Genomic DNA, 14219 nt, shown 5'->3' on the forward strand with positions numbered 1-14219 from the left:
TTCTAAAACCCTCAGTCCCAGCCCAGAGCATCCTCCTTTACCCCAAACCCCTCATCCCTTGCTGATCCCAGAGTCTGTACCCCCAGCCAAAGCCATCACACCCAGCGAGCAACAAAGCAAGGGAGATGAAGTGAGGGAGGGCAGGGCCTCAGAGAAGGGTAAGGCAGGGTCAGGGCCTCAGAGCAGGGCTGGCGCAGGGGACAGAGGCAAGAGTGTTTGGTTTTGTGTGAGTGAAACATTAAGAGGACAATGGCTCCCTCCTCCCATTCCAGCACCAATGTCTCTAAGTCATTGATTCTCAAACTGAGTTGCGACCCCAAAGTGGATCGTGACCCCATTATAATGGGGTAGCATTTGACTGTCTGGGAGCTAGAGCTCAAGCCTGAGCCCCAAACTCCACAGGCCCCAGGCTGCAGCTTGAGCTACACCACCGATGGTTCAGGATTTGGCTTCAGTCCTGGGTGGAAGGACGCAGGTTATTGGCCCCAGGCCCAGCGATGAAACCCTTGGGCACTGAGCCTCTGCTCAGGCTGGTGGAACTCGAGCATTGCCCTGCCCCCTTTGCCCAGGGTGGTGGGGCTTGGGCTTTGTCCTTCACCCACGGAGGCAGGCTCAGGCCCCCTCTTCTGGGGTCATGCAATAATTTTTGTTGTCAGAAGAAGGTCGCAGTGCATGAAGTTTGAGAATCCCAGTTTAATGGGCTTAAATTGTAGCAGGGGCGGTTTAGGTTGGACGTTAGGAAAAAGTTCCTAACTGTCAGGGTGGTGAAACACTGGAATAAGTTGCCTCGGGGGGTTGTGGAATCCCCATCACTGGAGATATTTAAGAGCAGGTTAAATAATCTGTTTTGAAATAATCTTAGCCTTGGGGTTTTCCCTTAAAACACTGTTCTTCTGGGGCTCTCTCCAAGCTCAGTTCTCACCCAATCCAAGCAGCTAGCCAGAAGCATCTCACTGCCCTGGTTCCTCCCCATTTAGCTATGTTTGTATTGCAGGTCCCTCAGGCAGCTGGGCATCCAGTCCATCTCCTTCTACTACCTAGTAGCAGCTCAGCCCAACAACTCTTATCAACCTTCCCTTCACTCTGTTCTGCCACTCCTTTTTATAGAGCTCTCCTGGGCTCTGATTGGTTGCTTCTTGTGCAACCACTCTAGCCTGCTTGGAGGACCTCTTCACTGCTCCTCTCCTGGGATAGGGGTGGCAGAGCTCTGAGGTCTCCAGCAGGAAACCTTGGGCTTAGTCCACACCTTCACAATATCCATAAGACAAGTACAACTGCTACCTTTTCCCATGTGCATGGGCTTCCTATGTTGTAATGCACAGTAGTACAGACTTTTAATTCAGTGTTTTATTATTATTATTATTATTGCAGCCTATTAATGTCACCAAAAAGAGGGAGAAATTAACAGGCATAGGTCTTCGCTCAGTAGTTCACATTCATGTACACGCTGATCCTTAAAATCCACCATTATTCTTCATAGTCTGAAAACAAAAAAGAGAAGAGGGTTCAGTACAGAATATATTCAGTTTTCTTCTCACACTATTTTAAAATGGCTGAATACAAATGCTAGGCCAGTCCTCAGCTGTGCCAGATCTCTCCATTCAGCCCAGCTCAGGGAAGTGGGGCAAATGTGACTATTCTATCCCTGGGCTCTCTCCGTACTGGAGCTGGTGGGGCTGGTTCAACTCCTGGTGCAGCTTCAGGGCTGTTCTATGTGCTGGGAATTGCCTCAGCACTTCAGCCATGTCCTCTTCACCCCAGTCATCATGTTCTTGGCATGTCCCCTGCCAGGGGACTGAGGGAAGCCAGAAGGAGATGACTAGCTTTGCTAGTAAAACCACCACCCAGCAGATTTGAACCTGGGGCCTCTAAAGCAGACTATAGGAGCGCTTACCCTCTGAGCTAAAAGCCAGCTGGCTCCCAACCCATGCTGTAGAGGTCTCTTGGTCTTAACTGTTGTTATAGTCTAGGTTTACTCTTGCATTACTCAGTAACCACACAGTAGGGGTGTGTCTAGACTACATGCCTCCTTCGACGGAGGCATGTAGATTAGCCAGATCGGAAGAGGGAAATGAAGCCGCGATTAAAATAATCGCGGCTTCATTTAAATTTAAATGGCTGCCCCGATCTGCCGATCAGCTGTTTGTCGGCAGATCGGGGGAGTCTGGACGCGATGCCCTGACAAAGAAGCCTTTCTTCATCGGCACAGGTAAGCCTGGTTTCACGAGGCTTACCTGTGTCGATGAAGAAAGGCTTCTTTGTCGGGGCATCGCGTCCAGACTCCCCCGATCTGCCGACAAACAGCTGATCGGCAGATCGGGGCAGCCATTTAAATTTAAATGAAGCCGCGATTATTTTAATCGCGGCTTCATTTCCCTCTTCCGATCTGGCTAATCTACATGCCTCCGTCGAAGGAGGCATGTAGTCTAGACACACCCTAGGTGTGTGTGTTACACTAGCTTTATACTAACAAGGTGTTTTCCTATAGGAGGGGAATTCCTAGTTGGCTGGATTCACAAGGCTTCCACGTGCAGCTGAAGCAAGGCTAAAAATCTGATAATAAGACAACAACTTTCCAAATATACTGAGTTCAGGTTAGTCACGGGCACTCTCCAACTAAAGGGTAAGTTACTTTGAATGAATCCACTGGGTTTCTGTGGATTCCTGTTGACACTAACTGCTGTGGTGCAGGTAAGATGCCATTTAACCCTTTGAAAGTTGGCTCTCTTTTTACTAGGTGAGGGATGCATTGCAGAGACAGCCATCTTCTGCAATAAATGTATTCATAATGGTTTAGAACATCCATTTGCTTTTAAGGATGTCTGGTACAGAGCACATCTTACAAGCATGATCGTACTTCAGCATTTTCCTGTGACCCTGGAAGCAGACACCCCATTATGGTGCACACTATCATTGGGAGGAAGGGCCCTTGGGACATTTCCAAAAGCCAAAGCTTTGACTGCATTGGGGAAATCAGCTGAACTAGGTCAGCTTTAGCACTTGCTCATTTGTTGATACAGTCTACAACTGTACTGCCCCAGGTTGGATTCAGAGATATAATAGCAGACTGCATGGATTCCTGACAAACATGACTAAAGACATCGTCTCAGATATTAGAACCAACTGCTACAACCATGCTTGTCCTACTCATCTGGGATGGCTGCTGTACGTGTGCACGCAGCATTGTCGAGGTGTCAGTCTCAAAATATATCAGGCAACTCATAGATTTTAAGGCAAAAAAGCACCAGCATATCTGACCTCCTACATGACACAGGCCATAGGATTACACCAATAGTTTGTTGCCATGTCTTTTGTTTTCTTGTATAAGTAAAGCTTAATTTATCAGATTTCATACTTCATGGCTAAGCAGGATTTGTCAGCCTTACGTGTTGTATTTCAATCCTAGTATTCCCAGACAGTGACTGCACTTATTCTCCTTCATCAGAAATATATGAATGTGCCAAAAATAAGGCCAAAGCATTTTGGATTTTAAACTTTCAACGTTTCTCAGTTCTGTTCTTAATGTAATAACTGAATGGACTGGGTCAAACTTATCCCAGAATAAACGTAAACCCTTAAGTTTGGAGGGACTTACATTATAGAGCCAGGGGATGAAAGCTGATACCCGTGTGAAGACTGTAGGCTTCTGATAGGTGTCGCAGAAGGGGACAATCGCAAAACTAGCAATGCCATGGATTTGCCAGTAACCATTCCTGTAACAATTCAAAGGGCCCCCTGAATCGCCCTGCAACCAGAGTGGGGAGAAGTGACACAGTTAGTTGCACCCAGATTTTCTTAGAAGTTTAGAAAAAGGGTTGGAAAGGTGGTGACAACTAATTAACTCATGAACACTCCAGTCACTGGGCCAGATATTGTGATGTGCTTAGGACATTTTGAGAGATGATGAGTACTGCCGATACATACTGAAACCAAAGGGAGCAATGAGTGATCAGCACCTCCCAGAAGGAACATGGCACATTGTAGAATCAAGCCTATAACTATTTGTTATCTGAACAAGCACACACACACACACACACACACACACACACACACACACAGAGCAAGATAACTCTTTCTGCCCCATCCCATGCAATATAATTAATGTTTAAGGCACTTATCAAATGCCTGTTGAAGCGGGTGGCATAACTATAACCCAGTAGAGTTATTTCCAAGACCTATTGATCCGTAATGATAGATCCCCAAGTGTCTGAGTTGAGCCAACAGCCAGCATGGGCCCGGAGGTAAAATGTGGGGTGGGGTCAGCTCCACATCCATGAATGGGGTAGGGTCTCAGACAGCAAGGGCATAGCTGGGGGCAGCCAATCCTCAGCACCACCCGCATTGTGGTACCTCCTAGAGTTCAGAGCTGCTCGGAGTGCCCGGCATGAAGCTCCAGCACTGGAGCAGTGATTCCAAGGTGCGCCGGGTGCTGGCTGCCACCGCTGCTACTGCAACAGTGGTGGTGAGCAGAGCTTTGAAGCCCTTTGAATCACCAAGCTCTGGAGAACTGTCCCCCCTGCTCTCATCAGTGGACCTATTTGTCATACTGTTTCCACTAAATTCATTATTGCATCATTAATTGGCAGTAGGAGATATGTGGAGTATCTTTGGAAGTTGATGTTGGGTATCAGCTACTTCCTCAGCTGGGATGTTTTGGCATTGTGCTACTCACCAGAACAATTCTTGGAATTGTTTAAAATAATCTACAGCCATAGGAAGCGGAGGTCATTCACGAATGACGAGGAGTTATGGGCAGGTGATGTGTCTTGTCCCAGGTGCATTTCTCTGTGGTCATCCATTTACACAGAGCCCACTGAGGGTTCCTGTACTGAGATTTTAATGCCTCCTATTTGGTCTATTATATGATTTAGGTAGGCTGCCCATGTGCTCCATTGTGACCATCGCATCAGGAATGGCACAGAGGGGAACATCCATGGTATCCGGATCATGGCTGTGTGTGTCTGTCCCACTGGTCTCAGGATTTGACACATCCCAGCATTGGTCCAGTGCTGGTCAGTGAAGAGTAGCACAATGAAAAGGTGCCCTTCTTGAATTCATCTTCCTCATCGCTGGAGAATGGCATGATGGGGGAGTTAAGTTGCTCCAGTATTGTTGGTACCAGGGATTCATCAGTACTGAATGATGGTAAGCCTGTGATGGAAGATACCACCATATCCTCTTGATATATGAATTGGTGAAGGGCCATGAGCTTCTGTTTCGATATTTTTGCAAGTGTTGTGGTCAGTGCTGATTTTTATGTTACCTTTGTCTGTGCCAGTGGTGCTCAAATGGATCTATTAGTGCTTATACTGTTGGAGGCATTAATGGTGAGGGCATCGGCTTTAAGAGCTGCGATGATGTCTTGTTCACCAGCATTGCTGGTGCCATGGAGAAGGCGTTTGGCTTGTGTTTGCCTCTTGCCCAGTGCACGTAGAGCTGGAGGTTCCTGGTTCATTTACGGTGCTCACTCTCAGCCTGGCCGGAAGCGAGGCTAGAGACTGCAGGAGACTGTTCTTTTCAATGGTTCCCTCTCCTGACACGATGTGTCCCTTCTCCTTACTTTCTTGGAGGAGTGAGTTCTTGCTGTTTCTAAGGGTAACTGCCCACAGAGTCCCTGATTGAGGGGCTCTGTTGTCTGGCATCAGAAGCTGCCTGGAGGGATTTCTCCATGAGAATGAGTTTCTGTAGGAGATCTCGGTCTCATCTGGCTGTACCTCTTAGGTCGCTGCAGTGAGTGCACTAAGCAATGAGTGAATGGCCGACAGAAATCAGCATCATGCCTTTACACGAGGAACACCCAGGCATCTTTTTACTGTCCCTCATCAAGATAATTTTTAAAACTGAATAACCGAAGTTTTGACATGCAAACCAAAAGGAATGAGAAATAGCTAAGTAGTAACTTACTTAAAACCGAATTAACACTCATAATTTCTAACTAATTATTTTCCTAGACTGTCTTTTGACACTGCTGCAGGGCTGCGTCTCAGTCCAAGAACAGTGGTGAAGGATGTGAGGGGGGCAGGCTGCAAGCATTGACTAGTCAAGGTGCCAATGGTGCTGCAAGACAATCACTGCGCACATACAGCCAGGATGGACCCTGATACCAAAAATCTCTAGTTGACAGCACCGGGACACACTGACACCTAAACTGGAAAGCCCACTGAGACCCCACTTGAAGAAGTACTCTGGAGCTGTCCTCTTTTTCACTCTCTTTCTATGGGTTCGCTATGGGAGGGGTCAATTAGCAGCAATAAAAATAAAGAGAACGCAGCTCAAGAAATAGAACTTAGCTTTTCAGGAAGGTTTGAACTCTTGCAATGTTGCATGCGTTGTGGGAGTGTGTTGTAAATTACTTTCAATTCCTGTAGGAATGGGGTTGTATTGGAAAGGAGGTGAAGGGGAAAAGAGAAAGGGTTGAGAAATCACAGAAAATATGGCACTTACACTGCACCCGGCCTTCACGCCATCTCCACCAGCACACACCATGGTATCCTTTGCATTAGAGCCCCACCAGTTAGGCTGAGAGCAGATGGCATGGTCAACCACTGGGAGCATCGCTTCTTGAAGTTTGTCAGGCGCGCTGCCACCAGCTAAAAGGAGAAAAGACAATATTCTGCTCCTGAGACACAATAATTAAAAATAAAGTACCACCTCTGCTGCCCTTATTCTCATTGGCTGTGTCTAGACTGGCAAGTTTTTCCACAAAATCATCTGCTTTTGTGGAAAAACTTGCCAGCTGTCTACACTGGCCGCTTGAATTTCTGCAAAAGCACTGACGATCTCATGTAAGATTGTCAGTGCTTTTGCAGAAATACTATGCTTCTCCTGTTCGAGCAAAAGTCTTTTTCCGAAAAACTTTTGTGCAAAAGGGCCAGTGTAGACAGCAGAGATTTGTTTTCCGCAAAAAAGCCCCGATCGCGAAAATGGCGATCAGGGCTTTTTTGCGGAAAAGCGCATCTAGATTGGCCACAGACGCTTTTCCGCAAAAAGTGCTTTTCCGCAAAAGCGCCCGTGCCAATCTAGATGCGCTTTTCCAAAAATGCTTTTAATGGAAAACTTTTCCATTAAAAGCATTTCCGGAAAATCATGCCAATGTAGACGTAGCCATTGAGTAGTACCTTATTGGCAGTACTACTTACTGAGTAAGGTACAACTCTATGGAACCATAGTAGCATTGGGTGCAGGATGAGGCCAATATGTCCCCTGTTTACTCATAGGATCTCCTCCCTGTGTCTAGTCAGTCATGTCTGCTAAGTTTAGTGCTCAAAACAAGCTTTTACCACTTGAATCATGATAGCCGGTCATTGCCAACCCTAGAGCAGATCCCAGGATAAGCCACTGTCACTGAGACATTAAAAGTGGCAATGCGTGTCCACACTGAATGCTAAATGGTGATAAACATCATGCTATTTCAGAAATATTTACTGTGGGAAAATACAGGATGTGATGCAAGAGCAGAACGCAACATTCGCACCTCTGCAGGGAGCCATTAGAAGACCCATGCACCATGTTCATCCTACTTAAGCTGTCAAAGATGTTGCACGACAATAGGTTTTATTGAGAAAACGAGTTGTGCTGGGTCTCTGGTCTAGGTCAGTCCTGGAATGAGGATTAACTTTTTTCCACTTACCGCTAGACACTCCCCATCCAGTAATATAACATGGAGAATTATTAGGCAAAATGTCGCCTTCAGCCGGAAGCATTCCTGTCTCAACAAAGCCGTTACCATAGGCCGGTGAAGAGAGATGCAGCAAGGCAATGTCATTTCTGAAACAGGACACAGATATTAGCCCTTTGCATGCTATGAGGCAAAATTCTTGAGTCAGTCACGACCAAACTCTGAATATCCTTGCTCACTTTTTCCTTACCTATCTAGATGCTTATATAGCTTCCTGTGCCACCATAAATTTAATAATGTAGCCTTAAAATGCCTTTTACAAATGGAGAACTGAAGGCACAGAGGGATTGAATAATTTACTAAGTCATACAGGAAGATTACAGATCAGAAATTGAACCCAGATGTTCTGAGTTCCAGTCCAGTGTTTTCTACAAGGCCATCCTAAACCTCAGAGGGTGATGGATAGAATATGTACATAAACATTTGCTGGACTGGCCCCTAAGCAAGAACATTCATACTCATGTCAATGCCAACATTGTATTCAAAACAAATTACCCATTCCCAATATCATAAGGGTTCCAGTCTTCATGAATGAATATTTTGTCCACACCAACAAAATATTCAGTGCCATCCAACTCAAAGAGATTGTGCTCGCCAAGAGCCACTTGGTAATTTGTTCCAATTGTCCTGAAAATAAATTGAAAATTAATTACAATCATTATTTTTCTGTCTGTCTAACTCTCTCTCAAAAATTCCACAGTCTTCTTAGATAATTCCATGTGAGGCTCTTCAGAGTGATTTTACAGACATACCTGTGAGATAAAGCAATACTATCCACATTTTACTATTTTGGAAACTCTGGTACCAGCTGCCAACTCATGAATATGAGTTGGGGAGGTCTTTGCTGGAGTATGGTAGTGACTGGCACCCAGCTGCCAGCTAGACATCAAGCCACTGGAATCCAGTGGAGTGCCCCACTGGTCTGTCTGGGGGCCACTTTTATTCAACATCTTCATTAATGATCTGGATAATGGATGGATTGCACTCTCAGCAAGTTCACAGATGATACTAAACTGGGGGGAAAGCTATATATATGGGGGAGGGGAGGGACAGGGTCTAGAGTGACCTAGACAATTTGGAGGATTGGGCCAAAAGAAATCTGATGAGATTTAACATGGACAACTGCAGAGACCTGCATTTAGGATGGAAGAATCCTATGCACTGCTACAGGGTGGGGACAGACTGGCTAAGTGGCTGTTCTGCAGAAAAGGACCTGGGGATTACAGTGAACAAGAAGCTGGATATGACTAGAGAGTGTGCCCTTGCTGCCAAGAAGGCTAATGGCTTATTGGGCTGCATTAGGAGGAACATTGCCAGCAGATAGAAGGAAGGGATTATGCCCTGGTGTACCAGGCCAGTTTTCAACTCCCATTACAGAAAGGATGTAATTGGAGAGAGTCCAGAGGAGAACAACAAAAATTATTAGGAGTCTGGGACACATCAATTTATTAGGAGCGGCTGAAGAAACTGGCCTTATTTAGTCTGCAGAAGTGAAGAATGAGGAGGGAGGGATTTGATAGCGGTCGTCAACTACCTGAAGGGGGCTTTCACAGAAGATGGAGCTTAAATTATTCTCAGTGGTGGCACATGGCAGAACAAGGAGCAATGGTCTCAAGTTGCAGTGGGGGAGGTCTAGGTTGAATATTAGGAAAAAATATTTCATTAGGAGGGTGGTGAAACACTGGAATGAGATTCTAGGAAGGAGGTGACATCTCCATCCTTAGAGGTTTATAAGGCCAGGCTTGATAAAGCCCTGGATGGAACAATTTAGTTGGGATTGGTCCTGCTTTGAGTAAGGGGTAGGACTAGATGACTTCCTGAGGTCTCTCCCATACCTAATCTTCTGTGATTCTACAAATGTTTAAATGGCCCGGTAACAGGGCAGCCAGCAGACTTTGCCAGGCCCTGGGCAAGATGAGGGGGGCTGGCTCTGGTCCCCCTGGAAGGGGTGTGGCTTCAGGCAGAAGGGGCGGAGCTAGTCTTTCCCAGTCAGCTCTTCAGCACTCTCTAGAGTGCACCACCTGGGGCTCTGGCAGTAGTTTAATCAGCCCTGGGCTCCAGCTGCTGTCACTGCTGTGGTAGCAATGGTGGGGCAGGGAGCCTTGGGCCCTTTTAAATCACCAAGCCCGGGACAGCTACCCCCTCTTCCCATGCCTCCATCAGTGGCCCTGCCCGGTAGCAGTCCAGAATGAGAACCAGAACTGGGATTTGTAGCAAGAGTTACAAGCCTCTTATTATTTTACCTCTCATTATTTTATTTTACTTACGTTAGGATACAGTGGGCAGCAGTCATGACCCAGTTGGGACTAACAAGGGTCCCACCACAGATATGAGAATAATAGTCAGGATAGTATGCATCGGCTATTTGGAGGGACACCTGTATCAAATGGTAAAATATTGAACCTCAGCGTTCCATTCCAAGCTCTGCAGCAGTTTACCAGAGTTATTTCAGTCTGTTACATGCCCTGCAATCCACCCACACCCTCCCTGGAGCTTGCTTTCTGTGTCTGCTTAAATGTGTGCTGTCCAGTGCAGTGGTAGGAAGTAAGTCGTCTCCAAAATTGTCTAACTTATGAAGAAGGGGTAATTTTTTGAATTGAGTAAGATCAATGAAGATGGCTTAACTCAATTGTTTACTTATCCTCAATGTAGACCCAATTTAACACCCTTTGGAGTTAACTGGATTGAAAGAAAAACACTTTACCTAATCCAAACAAGGCTTGAATCTGAGAGTTCGGATTAGCAGAGCATTACAATACCACCATTAACTCTTTAGCACCTCAACACTAGTACGCTACAGAAAGCCACTTGTTCAGGATTAACATGTAGGTGCAATGTTTGGCTGTGGAACATCTTTATCATTAATGTATGCAGAATCCTTATGTTTGTGCATAATTAACTCATGTGAATAAATTTTATGGGGTTAGAAAAACATTATTTGGGATGAAAGTTCAAACTAAAATGACATATGGGAAGACAACAGCCCCCACGTGAGTACTGAAATGGGAATCCCTCCCATGGGTCTACAGAGAACCATCCATGACTTTAAACCTCTCTGTCTCATTTTGACCAGCAATAAAATAAGGATATTACCTAGATAAAGACACCCTTAATCTAAAGATGATGTGTCTAAATAGGCTTAGCTGCACTTAATTAGCTCCCAGGAGGCAGTGTCTCCCTGAGCTCACTCTGAACATAGCTGCACGTTAACCTGTGAAACCCCAGAATGTTGGTTAGCTCCGCAAGGTTTCCTCCAAGGCTTGTCACTGGGCAGGGTAGAGTTTTCAGAGTCACTACAGAAGACCTGCACACCCCATCACAACAGCCTTCAAATCAAAGATGGTCAATTGGGCTAGTCAGTCACAAAGATGTATTGCTAACAATTGTGAATTTCCAGGGTGTGTGTGTGAAAATACAAATTTTTAATTTCAACAGCACCTCTTTAAATAATTTCAGTCAGATTAGACTTTATATTAGTTAATATCAAACATGAAGTCTTTTTATTGTTATACTAATGGTCAAATAACTAAGGTCCAGAGTACAAACATACCAGAAGTTATTATAATGAGAAGTCCTGTGGCACCTTAAAGCTAACAGATTTATTTGGGCATAAGCTTTTGTGGGTAAAAACAACTTGAAAAAACAGTTGAAAAACAATAAATGCTTAATTCCAAATAAATCTTTTAGTCTTTAAGGTGCCACAGGACTCCTCTGAGGGCATGTCTTCACTTGCCGTGCTGGAGATCGATGTTCTGGCATTCAATTTAGCAGGTCTAGTATAGACCCATAAATTGAATGCAGAGGGCAGCTCCAGCTAGTGCCTGTACCCCTCACAGTTGTGAGGAGTAAAGGAATCCAATGGGAGCATTTGTTCTCGTTGTCCTACTGTGTGGATGGCTCCAACCCCAGCTTAAGGTAAACTAACTCTAGCTACGTATACATAGCTGAAGTTGCGTACGTTAAGCCCACCCTCCAGGTTTAGTGTAGACCCAGCCTGAGAAAGTTATTATGTAGACGATGTACAAAGTAACCTAATAAAGTGAATCCTTAATAACTTTAGAGTGCAGTTTCCATTTACAGTTCATCAATGTATTTAATGTTAATATTAATATTAGAATAGTATCTTGAGTGAAATCATAGCTGTAACATCATTTAGTAAGCACTTATATCTTGCTTTGTATTTTCTTCATATTTTTAAGGAAAGCTATATACCCAAACTTACTTTAACAATGGGAATTATTATGTCTAGATTGCACTCCTCTGTCGGCAGAGGGATGCAGATTAGGCAGGTCGACATTGCAAATGAGGCAGGGATTTAAATATCCCATGCCTAATTTGCATAAAATGGCCACCACGTTTTGCCAACTCGGCACTTTGTCGGCAAAAAGTGGCAGTCTAGAGGGGAATCTGTCAAGAAAGAAAGTCTTTTTCGACAGATCCCTTATGCCTTCCTACCTCATTTGCAATGTCAACCTGCCTAATCTGCATCCCTCTGCCGACAGAGGGATGTAGTCTAGACATACCCAAAATTTCTGAATTAAGATAATAGACATAAGGTAGTTATGAACAGATTTCATTCAGTATGTCCACACAGAGGTTTGTACTAGTTTAGCTAAATTGATTTTAAAACAGATTGTAGTTGGACTAATGCAAATTATACATGTAGACAAGGTTGGGAGTCACTGACTTCTGCTGAACATAGATGATTATTAAAGGAAAATTGGGCTTGTTAAAATGTAGCTACATTCTGAAAAGGTAACTTTGTAAAAATGGCAACAAAAGATTCCAGTCTTATTGTCTCTTGCTAGTTTCCATATTAAATTACTTAGTATACAAACAACACAATTTTTTTTCTAAATGCTGGGCTTGTGAATTCAAATAGGATTTTAAAGTCATGTTGGTTTTCATTGATTAATAAATTCCAAAGCCAGAAGGGATCATTGTGAACATCCTCACACAGGAATACAACCTCACAAAAAAGGTTCCTAGAAAATATCTTTTAGGAAAACATCCAACCTTGATTTTAAAATGCTGAATGATGGAGAATCCACCACAACCCTTATGAATTTTTCCAATGGTTAATTATTCTCTTGTCAAAAACGTATATCCTATTTCCACTCTGAACGTGTCCAACTTCATTGTCCAGGCATTGGATTATGTTATATATTTAATAGATTAAAGAGCCAATTATTAAATATTCATTTCTCATGTAGATATTTATAGGTGTAATCCAATCTCCCCTGAACCTTCTCTTTGGTGCATAAGAACGGCCATACTGGGTCAGATCAAGGTCCATCTAGCCCAGTATCCTGTCAGCTGACAGTGATCAATGTCAGGTGCCCCAGAGGGAATGAATGGAACAGGTCATCATCAAGTGATCTATGCCCTGTCACCCATTCCCAGCTTCTGACAAACAGAAGCTAGGGACACCATTCCTGCCCATCCTGGCTAATAGCCATTAATGGACCTAACCTCCATGAATCTATCTAATTCTTGTTTGAACCCTGTTATAGACTTGGTCTTCACAACATCCTCTGGGCAAGGAGTTCTACAGATTGACTGCACTGTGGGAAGAAATATTTCATGTTGTTTGTTTTAAACCCGCTACCTATTAATGTCATTTGGTGGCCCCTACTTCTTGTGTTATAAGAAGGAGTAAATAAAACTTGCTTATTTATTTTCTCCATACCAGTATATAAACCTCTATCATCTCCCTCCCTTCGTCATCTCTTTTCCAAGCTGAAAAGTTTCAGTCTTATTTATCTCTCCTCATATAGCAGCTGTCCTATAGCCCTAATACATTTTGTTGTCCTTTTCTGAAATTTTTCCAATGCCAAGATTTTTTTGAGTACGCAGTATTCAACATGTGGGTGTGCTATGGATTTAAATAGAGGCACTAAGATATTTTTTGTCTTCTTTGTCCCTTTCTTAATAATTCCTAACAATCTATTTGCTTTATTGACTGCCACTGCACAATAAGTGGATGTTTTTAGTAAGATATTTATGGTAAGATAAATATATGCAGCTCTTTGAGTCTATCAGTTTAAAGCATGTTTTCTAATCCTTTATAGTTCATGAACCACAGCTTCTGTAACATGTTAACATGCTGGACCAATGGATAAATAAAGTGGTATATTTGCTTTGACTAGCACCAGAGAAAATTTGTCCATGTCTGATATCCCATATTTCTGCTTTGCTGTCATGTTCTCAAACCCTTTTGTTTTTTAATAAGCAAAAGATTTCAAATACAAATTTTACCTGCCACTTCCAGCTGTTTCGCTGTGCCTCATGTCCTCCAATTACTCGCTCATTGTGAACCTCGTATCTCACAGGGCTTCCAAAAATTGCCCCTACCCACAAAGAAATGAATGCAGTCCATTATATGGATTCTTAACCTGGGTCAGCCACCCTCCCATCCCTATCTCAAATCTTCTAATTATAACTTACCCAAGCAACTAAGCAGAATCAAATAGCAAATCATTTTTAAAAATGCAATGGCAACACTTTCCCAGTGCAATTCATTTTATACTGAACATTTGAT

At 43.8% G+C, this 14219-nt stretch overlaps 1 protein-coding gene across 1 annotated transcript; it reads right to left on the minus strand.

The window, feature by feature from the left end:
• Window positions 1-1322: 1322 nt before the first annotated feature.
• On the minus strand, window positions 1323-14219 carry LOC102448958 (elastase-1-like). Its single transcript, XM_025183339.2, has 8 exons — window positions 14126-14219; window positions 13937-14028; window positions 9946-10055; window positions 8174-8305; window positions 7631-7767; window positions 6445-6590; window positions 3596-3745; window positions 1323-1481 (listed from the first exon to the last, which is right to left on the minus strand). The coding sequence occupies exons 1-8, from the start codon at window positions 14157-14159 to the stop codon at window positions 1455-1457; spliced, it is 828 nt and encodes a 275-aa protein (XP_025039124.2). The 5' UTR covers window positions 14160-14219; the 3' UTR covers window positions 1323-1454.

Source organism: Pelodiscus sinensis, chromosome 2 (assembly GCF_049634645.1).
Source record: "Pelodiscus sinensis isolate JC-2024 chromosome 2, ASM4963464v1, whole genome shotgun sequence".
Taxonomy (NCBI): Eukaryota; Metazoa; Chordata; order Testudines; family Trionychidae; genus Pelodiscus; species Pelodiscus sinensis.